The 22,229-nt window shown below is 36.8% G+C and overlaps 2 protein-coding genes across 3 annotated transcripts in view; one reads left to right on the top strand and one right to left on the bottom strand.

Annotated features, from left to right (window-relative positions):
* The window catches only part of LOC106062699 (retinal-binding protein-like), a 26,254-nt gene extending 25,301 nt beyond the window's left edge, over positions 1-953 (bottom strand). Inside the window, exon 1 of the mRNA XM_056013993.1 lies at positions 851-953. Within this exon, the coding sequence (XP_055869968.1) occupies positions 851-889 (39 nt within the window). The 5' untranslated portion in view covers positions 890-953. The remainder of the gene's footprint in view (positions 1-850) is intronic.
* Positions 1-22,229, top strand: part of LOC106068354 (retinal-binding protein-like) — a 22,757-nt gene extending 528 nt beyond the window's left edge. The window contains exons 2-11 of one of the 2 annotated variants that reach the window (XR_008775338.1): positions 941-1,101; positions 1,767-1,935; positions 3,568-3,741; positions 7,864-7,974; positions 10,412-10,569; positions 11,678-11,792; positions 16,434-16,642; positions 18,771-18,943; positions 20,976-21,574; positions 21,631-22,229. Coding sequence is in view for 1 of the 2 variants with exons in the window: in XM_056013995.1 (XP_055869970.1) it covers positions 983-1,101; positions 1,767-1,935; positions 3,568-3,741; positions 7,864-7,974; positions 10,412-10,569; positions 11,678-11,792; positions 16,434-16,642; positions 18,771-18,943; positions 20,976-21,091 (1,344 nt within the window). In the remaining variant the exon portion in view is untranslated. Of the gene's footprint in view, positions 1-940; positions 1,102-1,766; positions 1,936-3,567; positions 3,742-7,863; positions 7,975-10,411; positions 10,570-11,677; positions 11,793-16,433; positions 16,643-18,770; positions 18,944-20,975 lie in introns of both variants that reach the window. The other variant, XM_056013995.1, reaches the window with a different exon arrangement.

Raw genomic sequence — 22,229 nt, 5'->3', positions numbered from 1 at the left:
AGTTCTAAGTAAAGGTTAAAGGTTATCAGGCATTACAGTTGGACGCTGACGGCAGAGCTACAGAGGAGGATCCTAGCCATGGAGTTAAGATGCTACAGAAGGATCCTAGGTATCACATTTAAAGACCGCATCACAAACCAAGAAATTAGAGACAGTTTGCTGCAGAGTCTGGAACTTTAGACCCCATGATAACCTGCTAACTAGTGTTCCTTGGATGTCTCTCTGAAACCTGTGATTTAAACCTCAAAGTTCCTTGGATGTTTCTCTGAAAAAAGTGGTCGGCCCTTGGCCCACAACATACTGTCGCATAAAATATTTGTCTTCCAAATACGTGACATTAAATGAGGAACATAAAGGTTGACATTAAATGGGGAACATAAAGGTTGACATTAAATGGGGAACATAAAGGTTGACATTAAATGGGGAACATAAAGGTTGACATTAAATGGGGAACATAAAGGTTGACATTAAATGGGGAACATAAAGGTTGACATTAAATGGGGAACATAAAGGTGGTTGATTAGCCTGGCCACATGATACCCTCGTTAACTATATAAACAGTTGAATACGAAACTTTAGGTCTGATCGAAACTAAACTTAACTCTTTTAAGTTTCAGACTTTCCTTCAGGATTAAAGATTTTCAGGATTAATGATTATTATGTCCCTGTCCAAGCCTCCTGCAAGACGGCAGGGGAGGGCAGCGGGGAGTGTTGAAACTCGGGACCATTGTGACGAGAGTCCGAAGTGCATAACACATCAGACCAACAGGTAACCATCCAAGTTAAAATAGTAGCCTGGGACCTCAAGTGAGAACTTGAGATGAAAATCTTATTGATTTTATTGACCTACTTGTATAGTAGGCCTATTCCTTCTGTTATCGTCAGGCATATGTTATAAGTCAGTATTATATACTTATCAGTACTAACTTTTTGTTTTCAGTTATGAACAACATGAGACGTGGGTAACGAAATAAAAAAAAATATGGCTGCCGTCAAGGGCAAAATAAGGGAGACAATCAAACGTGATGCAAAGGAAACTGCAGACGACAAGCTCCCGCTGAAACTGAGACAACTGAAAGAAAGACTTCGCCCTCTCGTTAAGTAAGACAAACGTTGTATTTCAGTGGCTGAGTGAGACAACATGGGTGACAAATTAGAATTGATCACGGGATGTCCAGTTAGGGTTGTATCAGTGGTTAGGGTTATATCAGTGGTTAGGGCAGTACCGGATTTTAATAGGGAGAGGCCCTGGAGATGCTTTTTAATAAGGCACCTACAGTTTTATGAAATTTTTGTAAAAATGTAGTTGCCATCTTTACGGCTGAGGCCTTCGGGCTCGGCTCCCACAGTTTTGAACTCCCGTCAATGCGGCAACAGATTAGTGTGTACATAAAAGCAGTCGAGGGAACTAGATCGTTGTGCTGGCCACAAAACATTGTCGTGACTATTGGTATAAAAGTAAAAAGTGCAAACCTAGCTGTCAACATTTGTCCCGTTTTCTAGTTTCGTTAATGTACGTGATACAATTTTACAAGCTTACCTATGTTACTAATGTCAGTAAGTAAGGCCTTGTTAATTTTTTTTTTCGTTTGGTAAGACCATAAGTTTCCCCCAACATGTCACACGATCACATCATTTGAATCATTGTCAAAAACAAAATTATATCTCATCGAACTCCGGCGACGCCGAGACAAAATGCGCAACCACAACGAGACAAAGAACTAAGTCTAGACTCTAGATACTTTTTTTTTCTTTGTATTTCCTAGTCATCAGATCTACGGCCGGAAACTTGATCTGTCAGACGTTGCTTTGTCCAAATGGCTAAAGGTGTCCGAGCTTGACGTCATCATGGCCGACGCCAAAATGAGGAAGTCTCTGGAATTCCGAGAGCAGATGTCTGTTGACAAATTGTTAAAGGAATATAAACCACCGGACGTAAGAGAAACGGACCTCATTCACCAAACGTAAACAAACAACATTTAGTCACATGATCTTATTGATAAAACAACGGGAAAAAAACTGTCACGTGACAACCATCATGAATTAAACATGAGATCGTAAATTATATAGAAGAGATAGAGTACCACGTGGCTAAATATTGTTTGTTTACGATTGGTGAATGAGGTCCATTGAGTTTCTAGTGGTAACAAAATGTGGAGTCGCCTTGATTTGAGGACAAACGGAAAGCGAATTTTAAACACGTCTGTGGTAAACTCTGTTTGGGTTAGGCCCTTTTTTTTATGGTCAGGGATAAATTGAAAGATTACTTTGATAATTAAACAGATATATTGTGTACTGTTGTGAGCGATGGTAAAAGTAGTGACGTAGTAAGACAGACTAATGACGTAGTAGACTTAGGCGACAAGAGAGCAACATGGCGTTAGTATAGAAGTAGCTTGTTTTAGAAATAGCGACGTTTAGGAAGACTGGACGGATTTCCCAGTGATAATATAGGTCTAATTTTATAGAAGTGAAAGTCGTTATTAAGTATATTGTTAATTTGTAATTTTCTGTGGCTAATGTGAAGTAATAATTAGTAATATATAAGAGAAGTCAGATAGCCTATAAGATTAGCCCACAACATTATTTTGGCGACCCCGAGACAAGTTCGAAGAAGGCCACGCCATTATTTTGACGAGATCGAAGAACGCGCTAGAGCCTGAGGTCAGAAGGAACTTCATAAAATTCGTTATTCGCCAATAGAGATTCGTCGCCTGCTTGATGCGCACGTCTGCCTGAATTGATTGAGGTTTACTTCAGTACTTGCCAGCACGTTGAGCATATGTTGAGCCGTAAGAGCCCAAAGTGAGCCAGAAATTTGTTTAGTGACTCAAAATGGCGCCTGAATTGAGCTTAATGGCGCTTTCGGAAAGAGGGGGGGGGGGATAAAAGCTGATTTATTCCTATGTTCCAAAAGCTTCATCGAAGTCCTTTACACACAAACACCAGAAATAAAGTCCGTTAAGGGTTAAAGCTAACCCCAGGCCTCATCAAACCCTTTAGCTACCTTTCTGCAATACAAAACAAAAAAGTTAATTAAATAGTAATAATTCATTAACTAATTGGTTAATTTTTTAAATTGATTATTGTATTGTCAGGTTCAATGAATAATTGTGCTAAGTTTCACCTTGATCCGAGACTGGGTGTGGGAGAAATAACGTGTACACACTTTTTACCAGACAGGCAGAATGAGTTGATATAAGCTTTATAAAAAGATGTGCTGATAATGAAAAGTTATCGTACGGTATGTATCACTTGTTGAATGAAAACTAATTGTTAAATATTAAAAAAAAAATGGGTATTCTAAACTTATGTGGCGATGCGTCACTATGAAATTGTGTCGACAGCACAATTCTTATTTACTTTTTGTATATTTATTACAATGGCGCAAATGATACTAATTTCCGTTTAGGTAAGCTTTGTTTTTGAAATAGGATGTTTACCAATAGTTTGCTTTGTTTTTAACTCCAGCCTAAGTTAATGTTTCTGTTTGTTCACACAAGTCTTCATTTCTTTTGTTGCTTCCCCCTACAACATATTTCAAAAACCGACCTTGCCGCGGAGCAGTGCATATTGGATTATTACGCGGGAGGTCTATGTGGTGTGGACAAATCAGGCTCGCCAGTCTACTATGAACTTTACGGGCTGCTAAACCTGAAGTCTCTGCTGAAAGTCTTGGGGAAGGGTGGTCTTGTCAAGCACAAGCTTTACCAACACGAGAAAATTCTACAGTACTTAAAGGTAAGGAAATTCTACAGTACTTAAAGGTAAGGAAATTCTACAGTACTTAAAGGTAAGGAAATTCTACAGTACTTAAAGGTAAGGAAATTCTACAGTACTTAAAGGTAAGGAAATTCTACAGTACTTAAAGGTAAGGAAATTCTACAGTACTTAAAGGTAAGGAAATTCTACAGTACTTAAAGGTAAGGAAATTCTACAGTACTTAAAGGTAAGGAAATTCTACAGTACTTAAAGGTAAGGAAATTCTACAGTACTTAAAGGTAAGGAAATTCTACAGTACTTAAAGGTAAGGAAATTCTACAGTACTTAAAGGTAAGGAAATTCTACAGTACTTAAAGGTAAGGAAATTCTACAGTACTTAAAGGTAAGGAAATTCTACAGTACTTAAAGGTAAGGAAATTCTACAGTACTTAAAGGTAAGGAAATTCTACAGTACTTAAAGGTAAGGAAATTCTACAGTACTTAAAGGTAAGGAAATTCTACAGTACTTAAAGGTAAGGAAATTCTACAGTACTTAAAGGTAAGGAAATTCTACAGGACTTAAAGGTAAGGAAATTCTACAGTACTTAAAGGTAAGGAAATTCTACAGTACTTAAAGGTAAGGAAATTCTACAGTACTTAAAGGTAAGGAAATTCTACAGTACTTAAAGGTAAGGAAATTCTACAGTACTTAAAGGTAAGGAAATTCTACAGTACTTAAAGGTAAGGAAATTCTACAGTACTTAAAGGTAAGGAAATTCTACAGTACTTAAAGGTAAGGAAATTCTACAGTACTTAAAGGTAAGGAAATTCTACAGTACTTAAAGGTAAGGAAATTCTACAGTACTTAAAGGTAAGGAAATTCTACAGTACTTAAAGGTAAGGAAATTCTACAGTACTTAAAGGTAAGGAAATTCTACAGTACTTAAAGGTAAGGAAATTCTACAGTACTTAAAGGTAAGGAAATTCTACAGTACTTAAAGGTAAGGAAATTCTACAGTACTTAAAGGTAAGGAAATTCTACAGTACTTAAAGGTAAGGAAATTCTACAGTACTTAAAGGTAAGGAAATTCTACAGTACTTAAAGGTAAGGAAATTCTACAGTACTTAAAGGTAAGGAAATTCTACAGTACTTAAAGGTAATGAAATTCTACAGTACTTAAAGGTAAGGAAATTCTACAGTACTTAAAGGTAAGGAAATTCTACAGTACTTAAAGGTAAGGAAATTCTACAGTACTTAAAGGTAAGGAAATTCTACAGTACTTAAAGGTAAGGAAATTCTACAGTACTTAAAGGTAAGGAAATTCTACAGTACTTAAAGGTAAGGAAATTCTACAGTACTTAAAGGTAATGAAATTCTACAGTACTTAAAGGTAAGGAAATTCTACAGAACTTAAAGGTAAGGAAATTCTACAGTACTTAAAGGTAAGGAAATTCTACAGTACTTAAAGGTAAGGAAATTCTACAGTACTTAAAGGTAAGGAAATTCTACAGTACTTAAAGGTAAGGAAATTCTACAGTACTTAAAGGTAAGGAAATTCTACAGTACTTAAAGGTAAGGAAATTCTACAGTACTTAAAGGTAAGGAAATTCTACAGTACTTAAAGGTAAGGAAATTCTACAGTACTTAAAGGTAAGGAAATTCTACAGTACTTAAAGGTAAGGAAATTCTACAGTACTTAAAGGTAAGGAAATTCTACAGTACTTAAAGGTAAGGAAATTCTACAGTACTTAAAGGTAAGGAAATTCTACAGTACTTAAAGGTAATGAAATTCTACAGTACTTAAAGGTAAGGAAATTCTACAGTACTTAAAGGTAAGGAAATTCTACAGTACTTAAAGGTAAGGAAATTCTACAGTACTTAAAGGTAAGGAAATTCTACAGTACTTAAAGGTAAGGAAATTCTACAGTACTTAAAGGTAAGGAAATTCTACAGTACTTAAAGGTAAGGAAATTCTACAGTACTTAAAGGTAATGAAATTCTACAGTACTTAAAGGTAAGGAAATTCTACAGAACTTAAAGGTAAGGAAATTCTACAGTACTTAAAGGTAAGGAAATTCTACAGTACTTAAAGGTAAGGAAATTCTACAGTACTTAAAGGTAAGGAAATTCTACAGTACTTAAAGGTAAGGAAATTCTACAGTACTTAAAGGTAAGGAAATTCTACAGTACTTAAAGGTAAGGAAATTCTACAGTACTTAAAGGTAAGGAAATTCTACAGTACTTAAAGGTAAGGAAATTCTACAGTACTTAAAGGTAAGGAAATTCTACAGTACTTAAAGGTAAGGAAATTCTACAGTACTTAAAGGTAAGGAAATTCTACAGTACTTAAAGGTAAGGAAATTCTACAGTACTTAAAGGTAAGGAAATTCTACAGTACTTAAAGGTAAGGAAATTCTACAGTACTTAAAGGTAAGGAAATTCTACAGTACTTAAAGGTAAGGAAATTCTACAGTACTTAAAGGTAAGGAAATTCTACAGTACTTAAAGGTAAGGAAATTCTACAGTACTTAAAGGTAAGGAAATTCTACAGTACTTAAAGGTAAGGAAATTCTACAGTATTTAAAGGTAAGGAAATTCTACAGTACTTAAAGGTAAGGAAATTCTACAGTACTTAAAGGTAAGGAAATTCTACAGTACTTAAAGGTAAGGAAATTCTACAGTACTTAAAGGTAAGGAAATTCTACAGTACTTAAAGGTAATGAAATTCTACAGTACTTAAAGGTAAGGAAATTCTACAGAACTTAAAGGTAAGGAAATTCTACAGTACTTAAAGGTAAGGAAATTCTACAGTACTTAAAGGTAAGGAAATTCTACAGTACTTAAAGGTAAGGAAATTCTACAGTACTTAAAGGTAAGGAAATTCTACAGTACTTAAAGGTAAGGAAATTCTACAGTACTTAAAGGTAAGGAAATTCTACAGTACTTAAAGGTAAGGAAATTCTACAGTACTTAAAGGTAAGGAAATTCTACAGTACTTAAAGGTAATGAAATTCTACAGTACTTAAAGGAAAGAAAATTATACAGTACTTAAAGGTAAGACAATTATATAGTATTTAAAGGTAAAAAAATTCTAAACTACTTAAAGTAATGTAGTGAGCTACCTGGCCGTGAGAAATGCACTCTAGATTGTTGTTCGGTGGTCTCGAAGGCTCCAGGTCCGAACCCTGCCCGTTACCATTCTCCGATGTCAGAGCCGTCCTTAGATAACTGGAGACCCTAGGGGAAGTGGATTTGGTGGCCCACACATGAAATAGAAAAATAAAAAACAGAGCAAAAATAAAATCACACAGTTTATTTAAAACCGATAGACTACAACTACATCGTTGGGTACAAGCCACGACTCTTAGGTGACATTTGATTTTGCACGAAAGAGTGAGAGCTGCACAGTAATTAAAGTATTTTCATTCAATAGAGTACTGTTGTATTATTGTTGTCGCGTATGGTTACTAAATGAGTTCTGCAGTTATAATAGCACAACAAACATAGAGACTTAGAAATGGACGCCTGAATTAGCAGATGACATTTATTCGACATAAAAATATGAACATACTGGCAAATCCAGCCATCAATGAACACAAGAAATTCTCCAATAATAATCCAACAATATATTAAGCACAATAAGCACACATCTGTTTATACTTGCTACATTACATCTTTATGCGTCCTCTCATTTCAAAATCATGGTAACTACTTATTGCTACTCACAGTATTACACATCCATACGCTTCAAGACTATGGCGACTACTGCTGCTCTAACCATGTGGTTAACTCCCAGAATTCTCGATGAGGTTTCACTTTCACGTGAGACACAACAAAAAGTTCTACTTCGTGATTCCCACTCATTCAGGTCACAAATCACGGTGTGACAGTACAACTTTCGCTATTTCTTCTAAAAAATTGCAAAGAGATCCCTGCGAGGTCCCCACCTATAAGAGGCCCTCGGCGGCTGCCTAGTTTGCCTATGCCTAAGGCCAGCCGTGCCGACGTCCTGTGGGAGATTTGGGATGTAATCACCTTCAAATCTCAAGAAACACCCAAAACATGTAAAAGAACAACTACAATATGTGCATTATTAATTTAGATCTCCATGGTTTGTGGAAGGCTAAAAACTTATTTCGTGTTGTGCCCTAAATTTTCAGAAACTGTCTAAAAGAAAAGGAAAAACCATCGATGCCATTTTGGTGATAGTTGATCTCCAATTCAGCACCAAGGAGCATTTATTTAGTTCTGAGATATTACTCTGGTCAGAGGTTGGTATAGTTTGATGTTGGAGCAAATATTCGTTTTTTTTAATGCCAATCAACTCCATCACTCTATCGCTCCCACCATCTATTCCTTCCTCCCTAAAGCAATCCGTAGTCTTGTGGATGTTTCGAAAGATTATTGCTGTGATAGGAACTATTTTTATCGTCATATAATTATCGGGTTGTGACAGCGGTGCAGAATGTTTAATTTTGTATTGTCATATACGTTTTGTTATCTGAAATAGTAAAGTTCCCCTTTCAGAGAGGATGTAAAAATCATCTGTTTAAGTGGCCCACGGTTGACGAGGGTGTCATATGGCCAGCACAACGACCAAGCGCCTTTACTTTTACCGAAACTGTTTAACATTTTTCCAGAATAATATTAAGAATTGACATTTTTCAATTTCGTAAGATTTTATGCATATTGTAGCTGTGACGATGGAATTGGGTAGTCTAAAGCCTCTATACCCGAGGTTCTCAAACTTTTATTTACCCTTAGACCCCTTTATATAGTTAAAACTTGCCTACTGCCCCCTAAGTGAAAAAGCTAGATGCTTAGCATATAAATTACAAATAAAAAAAACATTCTTTGAAGGGTTGTTTATTGAAATAATAAAAACAATAATGAGTTGGATAAACGTGATGCGATTTAATGCGTGTATTTAGATTATGTCCGACTCAATGTTTGTAAATAGCAAACGCACATTTCTTCGAGCACAAATTTCTAGTCAGTTACTTTAATTTGTTGACGTTCATTAGGGCATTAAAACAACTTTCTACGAAAATAAGAAGTAGGGAAAGCAGGATAGAAATTGGAAATGTGTTTTGGAAACCTGACTTTGTGGTATCTTTGTTGAAACATTGGTTTTCTTCTTCTTCTTCTTCTAGCCAGATTTTTGCTGCTGAGCTGTGAGCTCTTTTGCAGACTGTGCCAAGGAAAAATAGTGTGCTGTTTTCTTCAGTTGTTCAGCACTGCCGTACAGGGTGTTGGTTATGTTGGGCTGTAGTAAAATTAGTGTCTGCCTAAGGTGGATTAGGAAGGAGCTTCAAAGAAGATATGGTTTATGGTTTCATGAGGGTGGGCACAGTGTCTGAAAAGGGGTAGTTGTGTGGAGTTTATTTTGTTCAGATGGTAATTTAATAGAGGTGTGTGTCCTGTACTTAGTTGGAAAATTGTAGATTGTTCTTTGCGGGGGAGGAAGTTAATACTGTCCAGTTTGTTAGGCATAGTCATTTCTTTGTACATGGCTCTGCCTGTGTTTCCTGATGCCCATTGGTCTTAAATTTCAAGTTTTTTTTTAAATATTCTAGTAAGTGGCTCCTGTTTAGTATGGATTCATCTGTGGATGGGATCTGAGTTTTTCTACGCATTAAAGGGCTCAATATCGCGTCTGGAATATCCAAGTGAAGAATGTCTTTGCTTTAGGTCATCATACAATAGTTCGTAATAGACATATTATACAGAAGTGATAGGCGAGATGATTGTTATTCAATTTCTCTGAACGGTTAGACTGGCTTTTAGCGAAGAAGTCATTTTAACTATATACAATTTTAATCTTTCTTCGGACCCTTTACAATCATCTCGCGGACACCTTTGCCGGCGGACCACAGCTAGAGAACCACTGGTCTAAATGTCTTGTTATTTTTACAAAGCTTGTATCAACTCACTCTGTCTGTCTGTCTGTCTGATAAAAAAAAATGTGTACACGTTATTTCTTCCACACCCATTCTCGGATCAAGTTGAAACTTCGAAAAATTATTCATTGGCGTAGACAAAACATGAATAAATATGAAAAAGTAACTAATTAGTCAATTGGTAATTAATTTTTATGTTTCATGCCAACAAGGGAAACGTATCACAGATATGGCTAAATTTGTTGGGTTTAGTCCCCTTAAATAATTGTTAACGCTATTTCTCCCTGACGTTAAACAATTATTTATTGTAACTAACAAAATATGAATCAATTAAAAAAAAAAGACCAAATAATTAATTAATTATTGGTAATTAATTATTTTATTTGATATCAAATAAGGAAAATAGCTTGTACATTGTTGACAGATAGAGTTTTAAGGGCCGAGATCTTCACCTTTAGATAAGCTTTGTTTTTTTAAAAAGGATATTTTTTGTATTTCGCTTGTTAGACGCTAAGTATGATGACCCGTATGCCCATAGTATGCCGGAGACACTGACACATTATACCTAGACTGGACATTGAAAGTGTAATTGTTCCCCCTTTTAGCTTCGAGAATCTGTGCCGACTTCTAAATCTGAGACCTCTAGGGATGGTCAAGAGGACAAAGCGGAGCCAATGGACAAATATTTGGATACTCTCTCTCTAAAAGCCCATGTCCACTTCGTTTACATACACATACAAATGAGAATGATTCGCAAAGAGACATTGGAATGTTTAATTTGATTTTGGGATGGGACTTTGTTCGTCAGATTTTAGAACTTCTTGTGGAGCACTACCCATGTCTTTTCAAAGAGATCCTCCTGATTAACACCCCTGACTGGCAGACAGACGTAAGAGCTTCTCTTCAGCCGTATCTCTCTAAGGACGCCAGGAACCTGGTGAATGTGCTGGAGAAGAACGTCTTGCCGTGAGTTCAGTTTTCTTCTTCCTTATTTCCTTTAAGGTCTATGCAATTCTCCAGTGGCGTAGCTAGGAATTCTGGGGCCGGAGGATTGACCTCTTAAAGGGCCCCTACATTTTGACATTCGACATCATGACATTAGATAATGGCGTAATGTTTAATGTAAAAACAAAATTCGGACACTCCTTTGGGGGCATTTTCAAATTTAGACACCCCCTTCTACCATAGCTAAGCCACTGCAATTCTCCAAGCGATACTGCCGTTTCTCCAACCCGTCCAAGTACAGGGTGGTCGTTAGAAAAGCGGAAAATCTGAGGGTCTAATGAACAAGCTCCAAAAAGTTAAGATTTAAATGTCATGGATGACTGCGTTTGGAGATTGGTATTAACAGAGCTTGTCCACGTGACATAAACTCTGGTGATGATTTTAAAACGAGCTAGGGAAGAGCTTGGAACGAGATCTGACAAGTTACCCTTCAGAACGCAACACGAGCTTGGAACGAGATCTGACAAGTTACCCTTCAGAAAGCTACACGAGCTTGGAACGAGATCTGACAAGTTACCCTTCAGAACGCTACACGAGCTTGGATTTCTAAGTTAAGACGCTACTCTGAATTGCAAGGACGTATGGACGGCATTTTGAACATCTATGAGTGTGATATGACATATGCCTTTAAAATACTATACAGAAGTTATTCTTTGTAAAAATAAATAGCTGTCTGACAAACTTTTCCGCTTCCGCTTTTCTAATTCTGTAGTTAGCCGATTTATTTCAAGTCTATCCTAAATATAGAGTCTGCGCTCGGGGGTAAAGATTTTCATCTAAGGACGGTGCCATCTCCTTTGTAAACCATTATTTTATTGAGAAAGACCTTAAATCAATTTTTTATTTGAAGAAAAAAACTACGAGTTTCATTGTTAAACAGAAGCTTTTCATACTGTCATCTAGCGTTTGTCTTACTTTGGACTATATAACGTAGCTCTATATTTTTCTACTACATTTTATACTAAAATCTGTCTAACATTAATGGCTTAGCTATCTAGATAATTTTACCAGTACTAGAAAAATTTGTATGGCCAGAACCAAGGCTACTAATGCCAATTTTTTTTCTCAGGGGACTGCTTCACAGGATTCAAAAGAAACATATCCCGGCATACCTGGGTGGAGAAAAGTCAGAGCTGGATACCCACAAATATTGTCGGCTCAATGTAGACTACTGGAACATGCAGGTATGCAGTTGGTGTATAGAGTTCCACTGTAGCTGGGGCACTCTTTCCATTAAGACTTTCACAGTTCTTGAGTGTAATCCAGTAGATGGCACACACATTTTAGAAAGCTTATATCAACTATGTCTGTCTGGCAAAAGTTTGATAAATGTTTATCCCATTTCCCATCATTGGAAACTTTAACACTCATTGTACCTGAAAAGACATGAATCAATCAAAACAATTATTCAATTACTTAGTTAATTATTGGTGATTTATTATTTTGTTTGATATCGCATAAAGGGTAATAAATTCTACTTAATGAGAGATATGGATGTATATTTGAATTTAATCCCAATATTACGTTTTGACACGTTTTTTCTCCTAAGTCCTATTCTCGGAACAAGTTAAAATTCTGCATTATTCATAGTCGATGACAATACACGAATCAATCCAAAAATTAACCAATTAGTTAATCATTTAGTACAAATTAATTTTGTTTTGTATAGCAGAAAGGCAGCTAAACCTGCAATTTTACGATTAATGACAATAATTAGCGGTTCTTTTCCTTAGATGAGCTTTGTTTTTTTTTTTAAAGTAATCTTTTTTTTATCTTGCTTTTTTTTTTCTTAATGTAACATTCATCAATTATTAAGAGCAAATAATGAGTCTATAAGTTGTACAGATGAGGTATTTGTCTCTAACCTTAACCCTAACAAAATATTTATTATGTTTTTCTAAACCTCGTTCTCCTCACTCCATGTTATATATTGGAGCATTCATTGTGTGCGGTCCTCTTAACCACAGGACTCTCATAACAGTACTCGTTAGCCTTGTATGTCATAAACATTAAACAACAGTACAAGCTGGCTCGAATGTCGTAAAATATAAAACCCTCTGTACACCCTTTAACGGGGATCAAAGGTTCACACTCACTGACCCCCCTTTCCGTCCACTAGCTACCTCCCTTGTCGTATCGCAATGTACGACCCTGGCTTAGAGTGTATACTTTACTCCTGGTCGTTGATCCCATAAAAGTACCGGGGCAAACGTTGTCCGCGTTAATGGCTTCATTACCTGGATGTGTGCCCAGGTCTTTAGGGCGTTTCTCACGGGGACATTCCTTGCCCTGTTCTGTTTGAGTGTTGACACCTCGGATAATCTGCCTCTCCCCCCTTGCGCCCTCCGCCAAAACCATAGCCGTGAGTATTTGGTGTTATGATTAATGTTGCATGTTTTCGGTTGTGCGCGCCCCAGTTGGAATGATGTTGTTTTGTTTTGGTGGTTGCGCATACTGGTCACTGGTCAACTTGCTAGGGCTCTTGACAGAGATGAAGACAACGGTCAATGAAGACGAAGAAACTAAGATATTCTTGCACTCTGTACATCGCCAACTGGACAGGCGCACGAGAGGACCAGCTGGCTAGCAACAAAAGTTGTTCACTTGTACAAAAATGTTGCCAATGCTATACATGTGCTGGGGCCTGCACTATTTACAAGGTCGAGGTTTAGCCTCGTTTTGGAGTGCAAGACATCGTGACACAATAGGCGGATTACGCTATGTACTAAATTTAGCTACACTGTGTTCGTGTTATGTGTGTGTATTTAAAGTATTTTAGAGTGGGTACATTTTGGCAAGATATTTCAGTAAGTTACCAATACCAACAAAATAGATCTTCTTATCTTAGACAATACAGACGTTACTTCAAAAAAGAAGAGTGGTTCTCTAGCTGTGGTCGCCGGCCAAGGTGTCCGCGAGATGATTTTATGGGCTCCGAAGAAAGATTAAAATTGTATACAGTTAAAATAATTTCTTCGCTAAAAGCCAGTCTAACCGGTCAGATAAACTGAATAACAATCATCTCGCCTATCACTTCTTATCTTATCTTATATGATACAGACGTTACTTCAAAAAAGAAGATGATTACGTCCTACGCGTCATGCATTTGGTCATTTGGTTTAGTGATTTTACTAAAGGTGTTACTCTAGTACTCTAGTCAAATGTGAATATTCGTTAGTTATGAATCTCATTGCTCTATTTTGTGTCTAATCCAGGTATATTTACCTACCTATGAAAGATCTTTTGAAATCTTTATACTTTGTATAATTGTATAACTATTTATTGGTACTTTCATTTTATAGACATCTAAAACTAGATTAACTTCTGATTTAGAACTCATCTAGCCTAGATCTAGATGTAATCTATATTAGATTTACGTGAAAATATAAGCAAAGCTTATCTAGTCAATAAAATGATAGCAACTTTACATTTTATAAACAACCCAGTTATCGATACACTACGGCTGACATTGTCATGTTGTTGTATTTTTAAATAGCCAAATTTAAACTTATTTCTTTTGTATACTTCGCCATTACCTATGCACCCTAATCTAGTATATAGATACACACTATACCCCACAGCAACCGCACCTCCAGGCCTGATATGAATACAATAGATTTCTGACCCATGTCCCAAGCTATGAATGCCAGTAGGTCGACTTCCACAAGACATTCTGTATGGCGATCTAATAGAAGGCAGGAGAGCCGCTGGTCGCCCACTTTTACGGTATACGGATGTATGTATGCAAACGCGACATGAAGTTCTTCAAAATCGACACTAGCAGCTGGGAAAAAGTAGCACTGGACAGATCCACATGGAGAGAGAGCATAAAGGAAGGGTCTCGGATCGCAGATGCCATACACAACAGAAACAGAAATAAGGGTAAAAATGCAACGGCGCCTGGGGATTACATATGCCCAACCTGTGACCGCAGCAGTGTATCAAGGATTGGCCCCTTTAGTCAAACAAGAAGTTTCAAATGTGAAAAGATTGCCTCTAGAGACCTAAAATGCCACAGATCCCAAGCTATATGATCTTCAGGTTTTTAAAACGCGGCAGAAATTTCAAAACGTCTTATTTTATTCGTAAGTAAAACCTTTTGCCATAGCTGTGTATTCAGAAAAAAAAATAGCACACCTCTCCCTATGTACATTCCTTGATGAGGTTACACAGTTGACAAAGTCTTGGGAGCGTGCGTGACTCTAAGAGTCTTAAAACACTATTCTATTGTTTCCTTCAAACGATACGTCATACATCAAAGGTTTTATACGTATTCTTGCTTACGCTACGAGCCATTGTTACCAACAGGAAGACTCGACCGATAAAATAGTTTGTAATTTATCTTAGCCCTTACCTGTCCCCTAGTCACCTGGAGCATTGTGACAGTTTCTAGTACAGAGCAGAGGTGTTGCTAATGTTGGTGTCATCCAGTGCAGCTAGCTGCACTCCATATCAAGCCCCCCCCCCTCCCCAAAAAAAATTGTAATAAAAAAATCATAAGCTTGGTCAGAGAGCTAGGGGATATCCGATTCTTAAAAAAAAAAGAAAATGTCGTTTTTTTTGCTTTCTTTATTGCCCTTCGTCGTCACGACTGGTGAGTGATACCTACCTGGTTCAGTCTGCACTCTTTACACCTGCCCCAGCAAGCCATATATATATCTTTCTAAAGTTCCCTTTATTTCTTCACCTTATAGTAGGTCTCTCTGTCTGTCTCGAGAGACAATAAATGCGCCCATATGCGTGGATCATTGAGTTTGCTGGTTTTCAGCAATACTAGAGTTTCCTTTACGAGGTCTGGTCTTGGATCAAAGGAATATGTGCTGCCTATACGTTACGATGTGATCCAAAAGAAAAACGTAAAATGCAAGGCATTCGGCACCAATGTAGCTTTAAGAGCTGTCAGAAGAAAGATCTTAGTTGATCTCTCATTCCCTTTAGCGCACAACTATCCACAACATAATGTCAAGACATCTGATCTCTCATTCCCTTTAGCGCACAACTATCCACAACATAATGTCAAGACATCTGATCTCTGATTCCCTTTAGCGCACAACTATCCACAACATAATGTCAAAACATCTTTTTTTTTTAATTATCAAATTGCACCGAATCGAAGGCTAGTTCCGCTTATCCAATAATTTCACAAAATTCCCGTCGGTTAGGAATCTTGAAAATGATGCAGGAGTCTAGGCATTGATAATGAATGAAGTAAGACGTTGCCCAAGTCAAGCTGGGATAATGAATGAAATACAAAGCTCAAAAGAAAGCAAAATATATAAATAATTATTATAAAAAGTCTATCTTACTTATTTACAACTATATCTCTCAATAGTGGATAAGCTATTCCCCTTCTTCGATATAAAAAAAAAGAATTAATTACCAATGATTAATTGACTAATTGTGTGTATTTTTCTTTTAAATTGATTCATGTTTTGTTAGATTATGCAAAGTCTCATGGTCGTGGGAGAAAAAACGTGTATAATTATTGAGGGTTAAACCCTACATATTTAGCCATATCTCTTAGTTGAAAAATTAATTACCCTTTTTCGGTATAAAACAATGAATTAATTACCAGTTAACTAATTGGTGAACCGTTTAATAATTGTCTTTGCCAAGGAATAATTGTGTAAAGTTTCAACTTATTTCAACTTCATCAGAGAATGGGTGTGGGGAAATAACATGTTAAAACTTTGTACCTGACAGACAGATTGATTTGATATTAGCTTTGTAATAAGTTCGAGCTTTAAAATTTTTCACGATTTTGAAAATAAATATTGGCGTCTAATTAATTTAAAGTTTGGGTAATATGAACTCATCTTTTATAGATCCCTGGATGGATGAAGGTCACAGACGCCAGAAACAGAGGAGACAATGCAGGAGTCATTGCGCCAGGAGTTAGAAAAATTCAAGACTACAACATACAAACGGCCAGCACGACCATCTCCTGGCAGTTCAGCAGCGTCAGTCAATCGGTGGTATTTTCTATCTACCAGAACAGTCTCGGCAATAGAAACAGAGTCCTGACCTCCCAGTTGTGAGTTATTCAATGAATGTGTTAGACTTCGTTATAGCCTGTCACAAAAAAGCCATGATTTTAACGTTTATTATTAATTTATTAGAAGTTAAAAGTTAGGTAATCCATCTTTGACTACTGCACCAAATCACTGAGTACCGGCACTTATTTTATTTACCCAAAAAAAGCACTGCCTACAACAGTGTTTACCAAACTTTTTCTCAAACGGAAGACTTCGCACATTCTGAGTATTTAGCAAAACGTATGGCGAAACCATTGTTTATTTTTGTAGAGAGATTGAATCACATTGAGGCCTAATAGTTTATTCCAGTAGTTCGTGGAACACTTATTCAGGCCTTGGGGAACACTAGGGTTCCGCGGAAAATAGTTTGGGAAGCTGTTATCTACACATTTTTATTTCTTATATCAGTGTTTTCCCAGGAAGGCGATGTGGCTGAGTGGAAAAGCACTTTGCGTCTAAACCGAAGGGTCCCGGTTCGAACCCTGAAGACTAGGATTTTTTTAAATTTCGGAATCTTTAGGGCCCCTCTGAATCCATCCACTATAATGAATACCGGACATAAGGTGGAGAAAGTAAAGGCCGTTATGCTGGTCACAGAAATAGATGACCTTTACATATATGCAAAGATGCTCTATAGATCGCAAGGTCTGAAAGGGGAAATTTACTAGTGTTTCCAAGAAAACTAGTGTTCCGCCGCTCCGCGAACTATTAGAACAATAAACAAGAAGCTTGAGGATCACGTGCATTAATTCGTAAGTAAATGCAAAAAGGAAAATAAAAATAGATTCATTAGCTAACAAAGACCACCTATGACATCTTCACTATGAAGTTTGAGATGATCTAGATTCCGACTCTAATTGGAAACAAAGATACAAAGATGTTTTCTGGTCGAGTTTGCATGGAAAGTACCAAAGTATTTGAAAACAAGCTATCGTTATTTTACTTCAGTTTCCTACATCTAGTCCTACATATATTCGTGTGAATCAGCATTTTCTTATTCTTAAGTGTGTTGCAAAATGAAAATCAAAGTAAGAAACAGACTTGACACCCCGCCAGATAGAATTCAATTGACTACATCGTGCCGGGTATCAAGAAGTCATGAACTTCAAAGACTAAATGCCATTAAAGTCAATAGTCATTACATTGTATATTTTTATATGGCTGTATTTTATTATAGCTATATACTTCAAATATGAAGAAATAATTACTTCTGATGTAAACAAATACGAAAGAATCCAATATGAAAGAAATAACCGAACTGTTCCTCTAAGTTCTCCGAAACTGCTAAAAAGTTTTGGAAGCACTGCCCTGTATAATTTCCTTTTGAAATGACTATGCTATCACCTCTCCAGCCCGCCCCTGTGACAGGCCTATTTGCGTTTATAGGACAGAGCTGTTCATGTAATGATGATGCACAGCCGTTATAATTATCTATTTTATGGAGAAAGATGCTGATTACTTATTTCTTATGTAGTCGATCTTGTTATCTATGTGTTGGGTAGTCGATGTGGTTTGGAGATCGTCTGGCCAACTTACTGAGAAGGGGGTGGAAAGAATTCGAATTCTGATAAATACAGTCAATTCTAAATCGATTCGGGGAGTTCATTTCAATAATAAACCACCAATGAAGAAATAGAAGTTTTCTTTTTGTGGGCTTTTATTAGGGGAAAAAAAGATTCCATTTTGGATTTAAATGATGCTATTATATTATTGATTATCGGGTAAGACATTACTACGTCGTATGCAGCCTGTTCCATGTTCAACTAGTACTAGGTAAAAAATGAGCACTTGTTTGAATTTGTCCTAGCATACATAATAAGAAACACGCCTGTACGGTCTTATAGTGAGAAACAAAAATCAAAACAAATATAGTTCTATAAACCCCTACTTTCACCCCCCTCTCATATGAATGTAAGGATTAACTAAGATAAAACATTGACAACCATTCACACTCCCCCCCCCCTTTCTAGAACTCCCTCTTATCGCCCCCTTCTATTGGCGTGCTTTCCCTGGGTTTATCAAACGACTTCATTTTGTTTACTCCCCAAACATACGCGACTCTTACAAGGACAACTCCAACTTGACATGACAACAGAGTTATCGTCCTTTAAATGGGCCTCTCTTTAGGTCCCCCAGTGAATCCCAGACCGAGGAGGGCCAAGTGGTGTGCCCGGCGCCCGGCAGGTACCTTGTTGTGATAGATAACAGAGCTAACTCAAACAAGCCGACACAGCTCGTCTATCAAATTCTGATCAGAGAACCGGAAGTCGAGAACCTAGAGGATAAGGACTTGTCAAAAGGTTCGTTTGCACGTTTTAATATTAGACTATTTAAGGAAAAAAAAAAAGGGGGGGGGGCGGGAACACACACACAAAAGCTGTTTTGAGCTATCCTAAGTAAAGACAAGTGCTTTGTTTATCAGCTAGACTAGATCTAGATATTTATCACTCGAGTATTAACCTTTCAAAATTAAAGCGTAGCCGGAGTTCCTTGAATAGTATCAAATGAACAGAAAATCACTTATAAAAAAAAATATATATAAATAAAATAAATACTTTAGGTATAAAGGGAAAATACCATTGGGCTTATTTTTAAAAATCCAACCCCAAAAGTTTCCGTACTAGAGACTTTAAAAAAAATCCTTTTTTTAATATATATATTAACTATTTAACTCTAGAAATAAAATATGACTGTTTTTAGCTCCTTTAGACTTGTGAGCCATTGTCAGCTCTACCAATTTGAAACCGGCAGGTAGAGTTGAGCCATAGGCTCTTGAAACTCTTGGCCAGCAAAAGCGAACAACAGCTCCCTCTCACTTCTCTCATTGAACAGAGTGTAGGCCTACTGTCTGGAAGAGGTCCTAATTACGGACTAGGAAGAGCTAGCAGATACAAGACTTCAGCAGCTTACGGCATGCAAATCAATGCCTAACAAAACCCATACACATTATGACCAATAGGGAACACAGCTTCAACATGGGCATCAGCATGAGAGGCGAAAAAACTGACAAGAGGTCAAAATTGTAAATACTTTGGAGAGCTATTGTTTCAGATAAAGGAAACATTGCTGTACTAATGGCCAGAAATGATTAGTCCAGAGCAGCACTTGCGAAAATCCCAGCGATTCAAAATAACAAAGGCTTATCATTCCCTTAACCCTAACTGATAGTGGATATCTCCCCTACTAAAGAGCCTCCCGTGTTTGTTACTATTAATAGTGTATAGTTGTATAAGTGGTGTATTTTTATGAAAAAACTGCTTTGCATAAGTGATTTAAAAAATTAGATTTTTCGCTTTTAGAAAAGAAAAAAGTAGCCGTTGCATCAGAACTTAGGATGGACTAAAATATGACGATGTCGGATTTTCACTTACTTTTCTAGTTTACGAGATCTAAACGGGACGGACGGACGGACGACGGACAGCTATTGAACACTTAACTAAAGGATTTTTTTTTTACCGAAATGTTTTTTTCTAGAGGATTTGAATAAGAGATTGACCCTTTACAAAACAACTAGTTCAACTAGATATTCATTATAAGACATCAGTTAGACCAGGTTCAAATCTACCTTCACATTGACTTTCACCTATCCTTTGGTCTGCTGGACCGCTGGTGGACTACATAAGATCTGTCAATCTTCTTTCTCCATTCTTCTCTGTCATTTGTCTTTGATAGAGTTTCATTCTGATGTTCTTTCTGAAAATATTGAAACCTGCCTGTGTGGACCACTTCGGGGGCCGATTTTGAGTTAGTGTTTCCACACAAACTGTCTTTTTATTTTGTAACCTTGTTGTTTATTGATTCATATTTTGTTAGGTACAATAAATAATTGTGTAAAGTAACAACTTGATTGGAGAATGCGTGGAGAAATTTAAGAGGACTAAACCCAACATATTTAGCCATAAATGTAAATACTGATGCATTAGTTTCCCTTGTTGCTATTAAACAAAATAATTAATTACCGGTTTTATTTAATTGACTAATTTTTTATTTTTTTATATAATTGATTTATGTCTTGTCTATGTTAATGAATAATTGTGCGAAGTTTCAACTCGATCCGAGAATGCATGTGGGAGAAATAACGTGTACACTTTTTACCAGACAGACAGACTGACAGAGTGAATTGATATAAGCTTTGTAATTAGTATTAAAAGTGTTATTTGTATATGTTCAGTTTATCTGCAGGGAGAGAGTTGTTAAGTTTATGGTGTCTGAAGTAGAAACCTTTCTAGCTAATACCCTATCACTTGGTCACATTATTTCTTGTTCTCGACAAAAAGATCACGTCAAGCCCAGACACAGCTCATCCATGCTTCTGTTTTATGTTTTACTCAGATACCGACACGAGCTTCAGCTTGCTACCAAAGATAGAGAAAAGCAGAGGCGTCACCAGAGAGGACTACCTGAGGATTGTTAAAGGCGCAGACTCAGACTGGCTACATCACTTTTAGAGAATAAAATCAGTTGGTCACACCGATCCGCTGACTCAATTGAATTGGATTGAATTCAATAGTTTTTTTTTTTACATGTAGGGTCTTAGAGGCTTAGAAATGTCCTCCCCCCCATCCCTTTGTGTATTCTTGTAGCTTTCTCCCTGTCCCGTATTAGTGTTTGGAGAAGAGGTATGCTCAATATGCTGATGTGGGAAAGAGGTATGTTCTTTGTGTAAGTATGTGGGAAGAGGTATGTTTTATATTTATGTGCGAACAGGTATGTTTTATGTATTTGTGGGAAGAGGTATGTTCTTTATGTGTGTGGGAAGAGGTATGTTCTTTATGTGTGTGGGAAGAGGTATATTTCTTATGTATGTGTGAAGAGGTATGTTCTTTATGTGTGTGGGAAGAGGTATGTTCTATATTTAAGTATGTGGGAAGAGGTATGATATATATCTAGGTGTGTGGGAAAAGGTATGTTCTATATGTGTGTGGGAAAAGGTAAGTGCTATATGTGTGTGGGGAGAGGTATGTTCTATATTTGTGTGTGGGAAGAGGTATGTTCTATATGTGTGTGGGAAAAGGTAAGTTCTATATAAAAGTGCGTGGAACAAGTATGTTTCACATGTTCATTATGTAAATGTGGAAAGAGAAATGTTCTATATATAATTGTGGGAAAGGGTTTAACCATAGAGGAGGTGAGGGAAACTGCACCCTCTCTTGGACCCACTCCCCACTTTTGCTCATATTGACGTCTTCTTACCGCATACCTCCCCCGACTTAGCACTAGAACGGCTACTTCTGTTTTTTTTATTACTTCTTTGTATTTTCGGAGATTTCCGTTAGTAATAGCCAGAAAATGTTTTATAACGATTTTTTAAAACAGATAACCCCATCTATAGCATAGACTCGTGTGTGGTCGTTTACTCAAGTTTTGCACTTTTAAGTATAATTGCGAAGAAAATAAATGTAACCAAGGTAGATAATCCGAATAATTGTACTAGATCACTAACAAAATGAGTAACCGCTCTTTGTACTCTGTAGATATAATGATCTTTGTGAACTTTAAAAAAATTGTAAATGGTTTGTAAATAATCAATTACAGAATGCGTGATAAATGACATGAATTATGTTGGCGTAATAAATTAATATATAT

The sequence above is a fragment of the Biomphalaria glabrata genome, chromosome 16 (genome assembly GCF_947242115.1).
Source record: "Biomphalaria glabrata chromosome 16, xgBioGlab47.1, whole genome shotgun sequence".
Lineage (NCBI taxonomy): Eukaryota > Metazoa > Mollusca > Gastropoda > Planorbidae > Biomphalaria > Biomphalaria glabrata.
The sequence above is the reverse complement of the archived record's forward strand: the minus strand, read 5'-3'. Positions and strand labels throughout refer to the sequence as shown.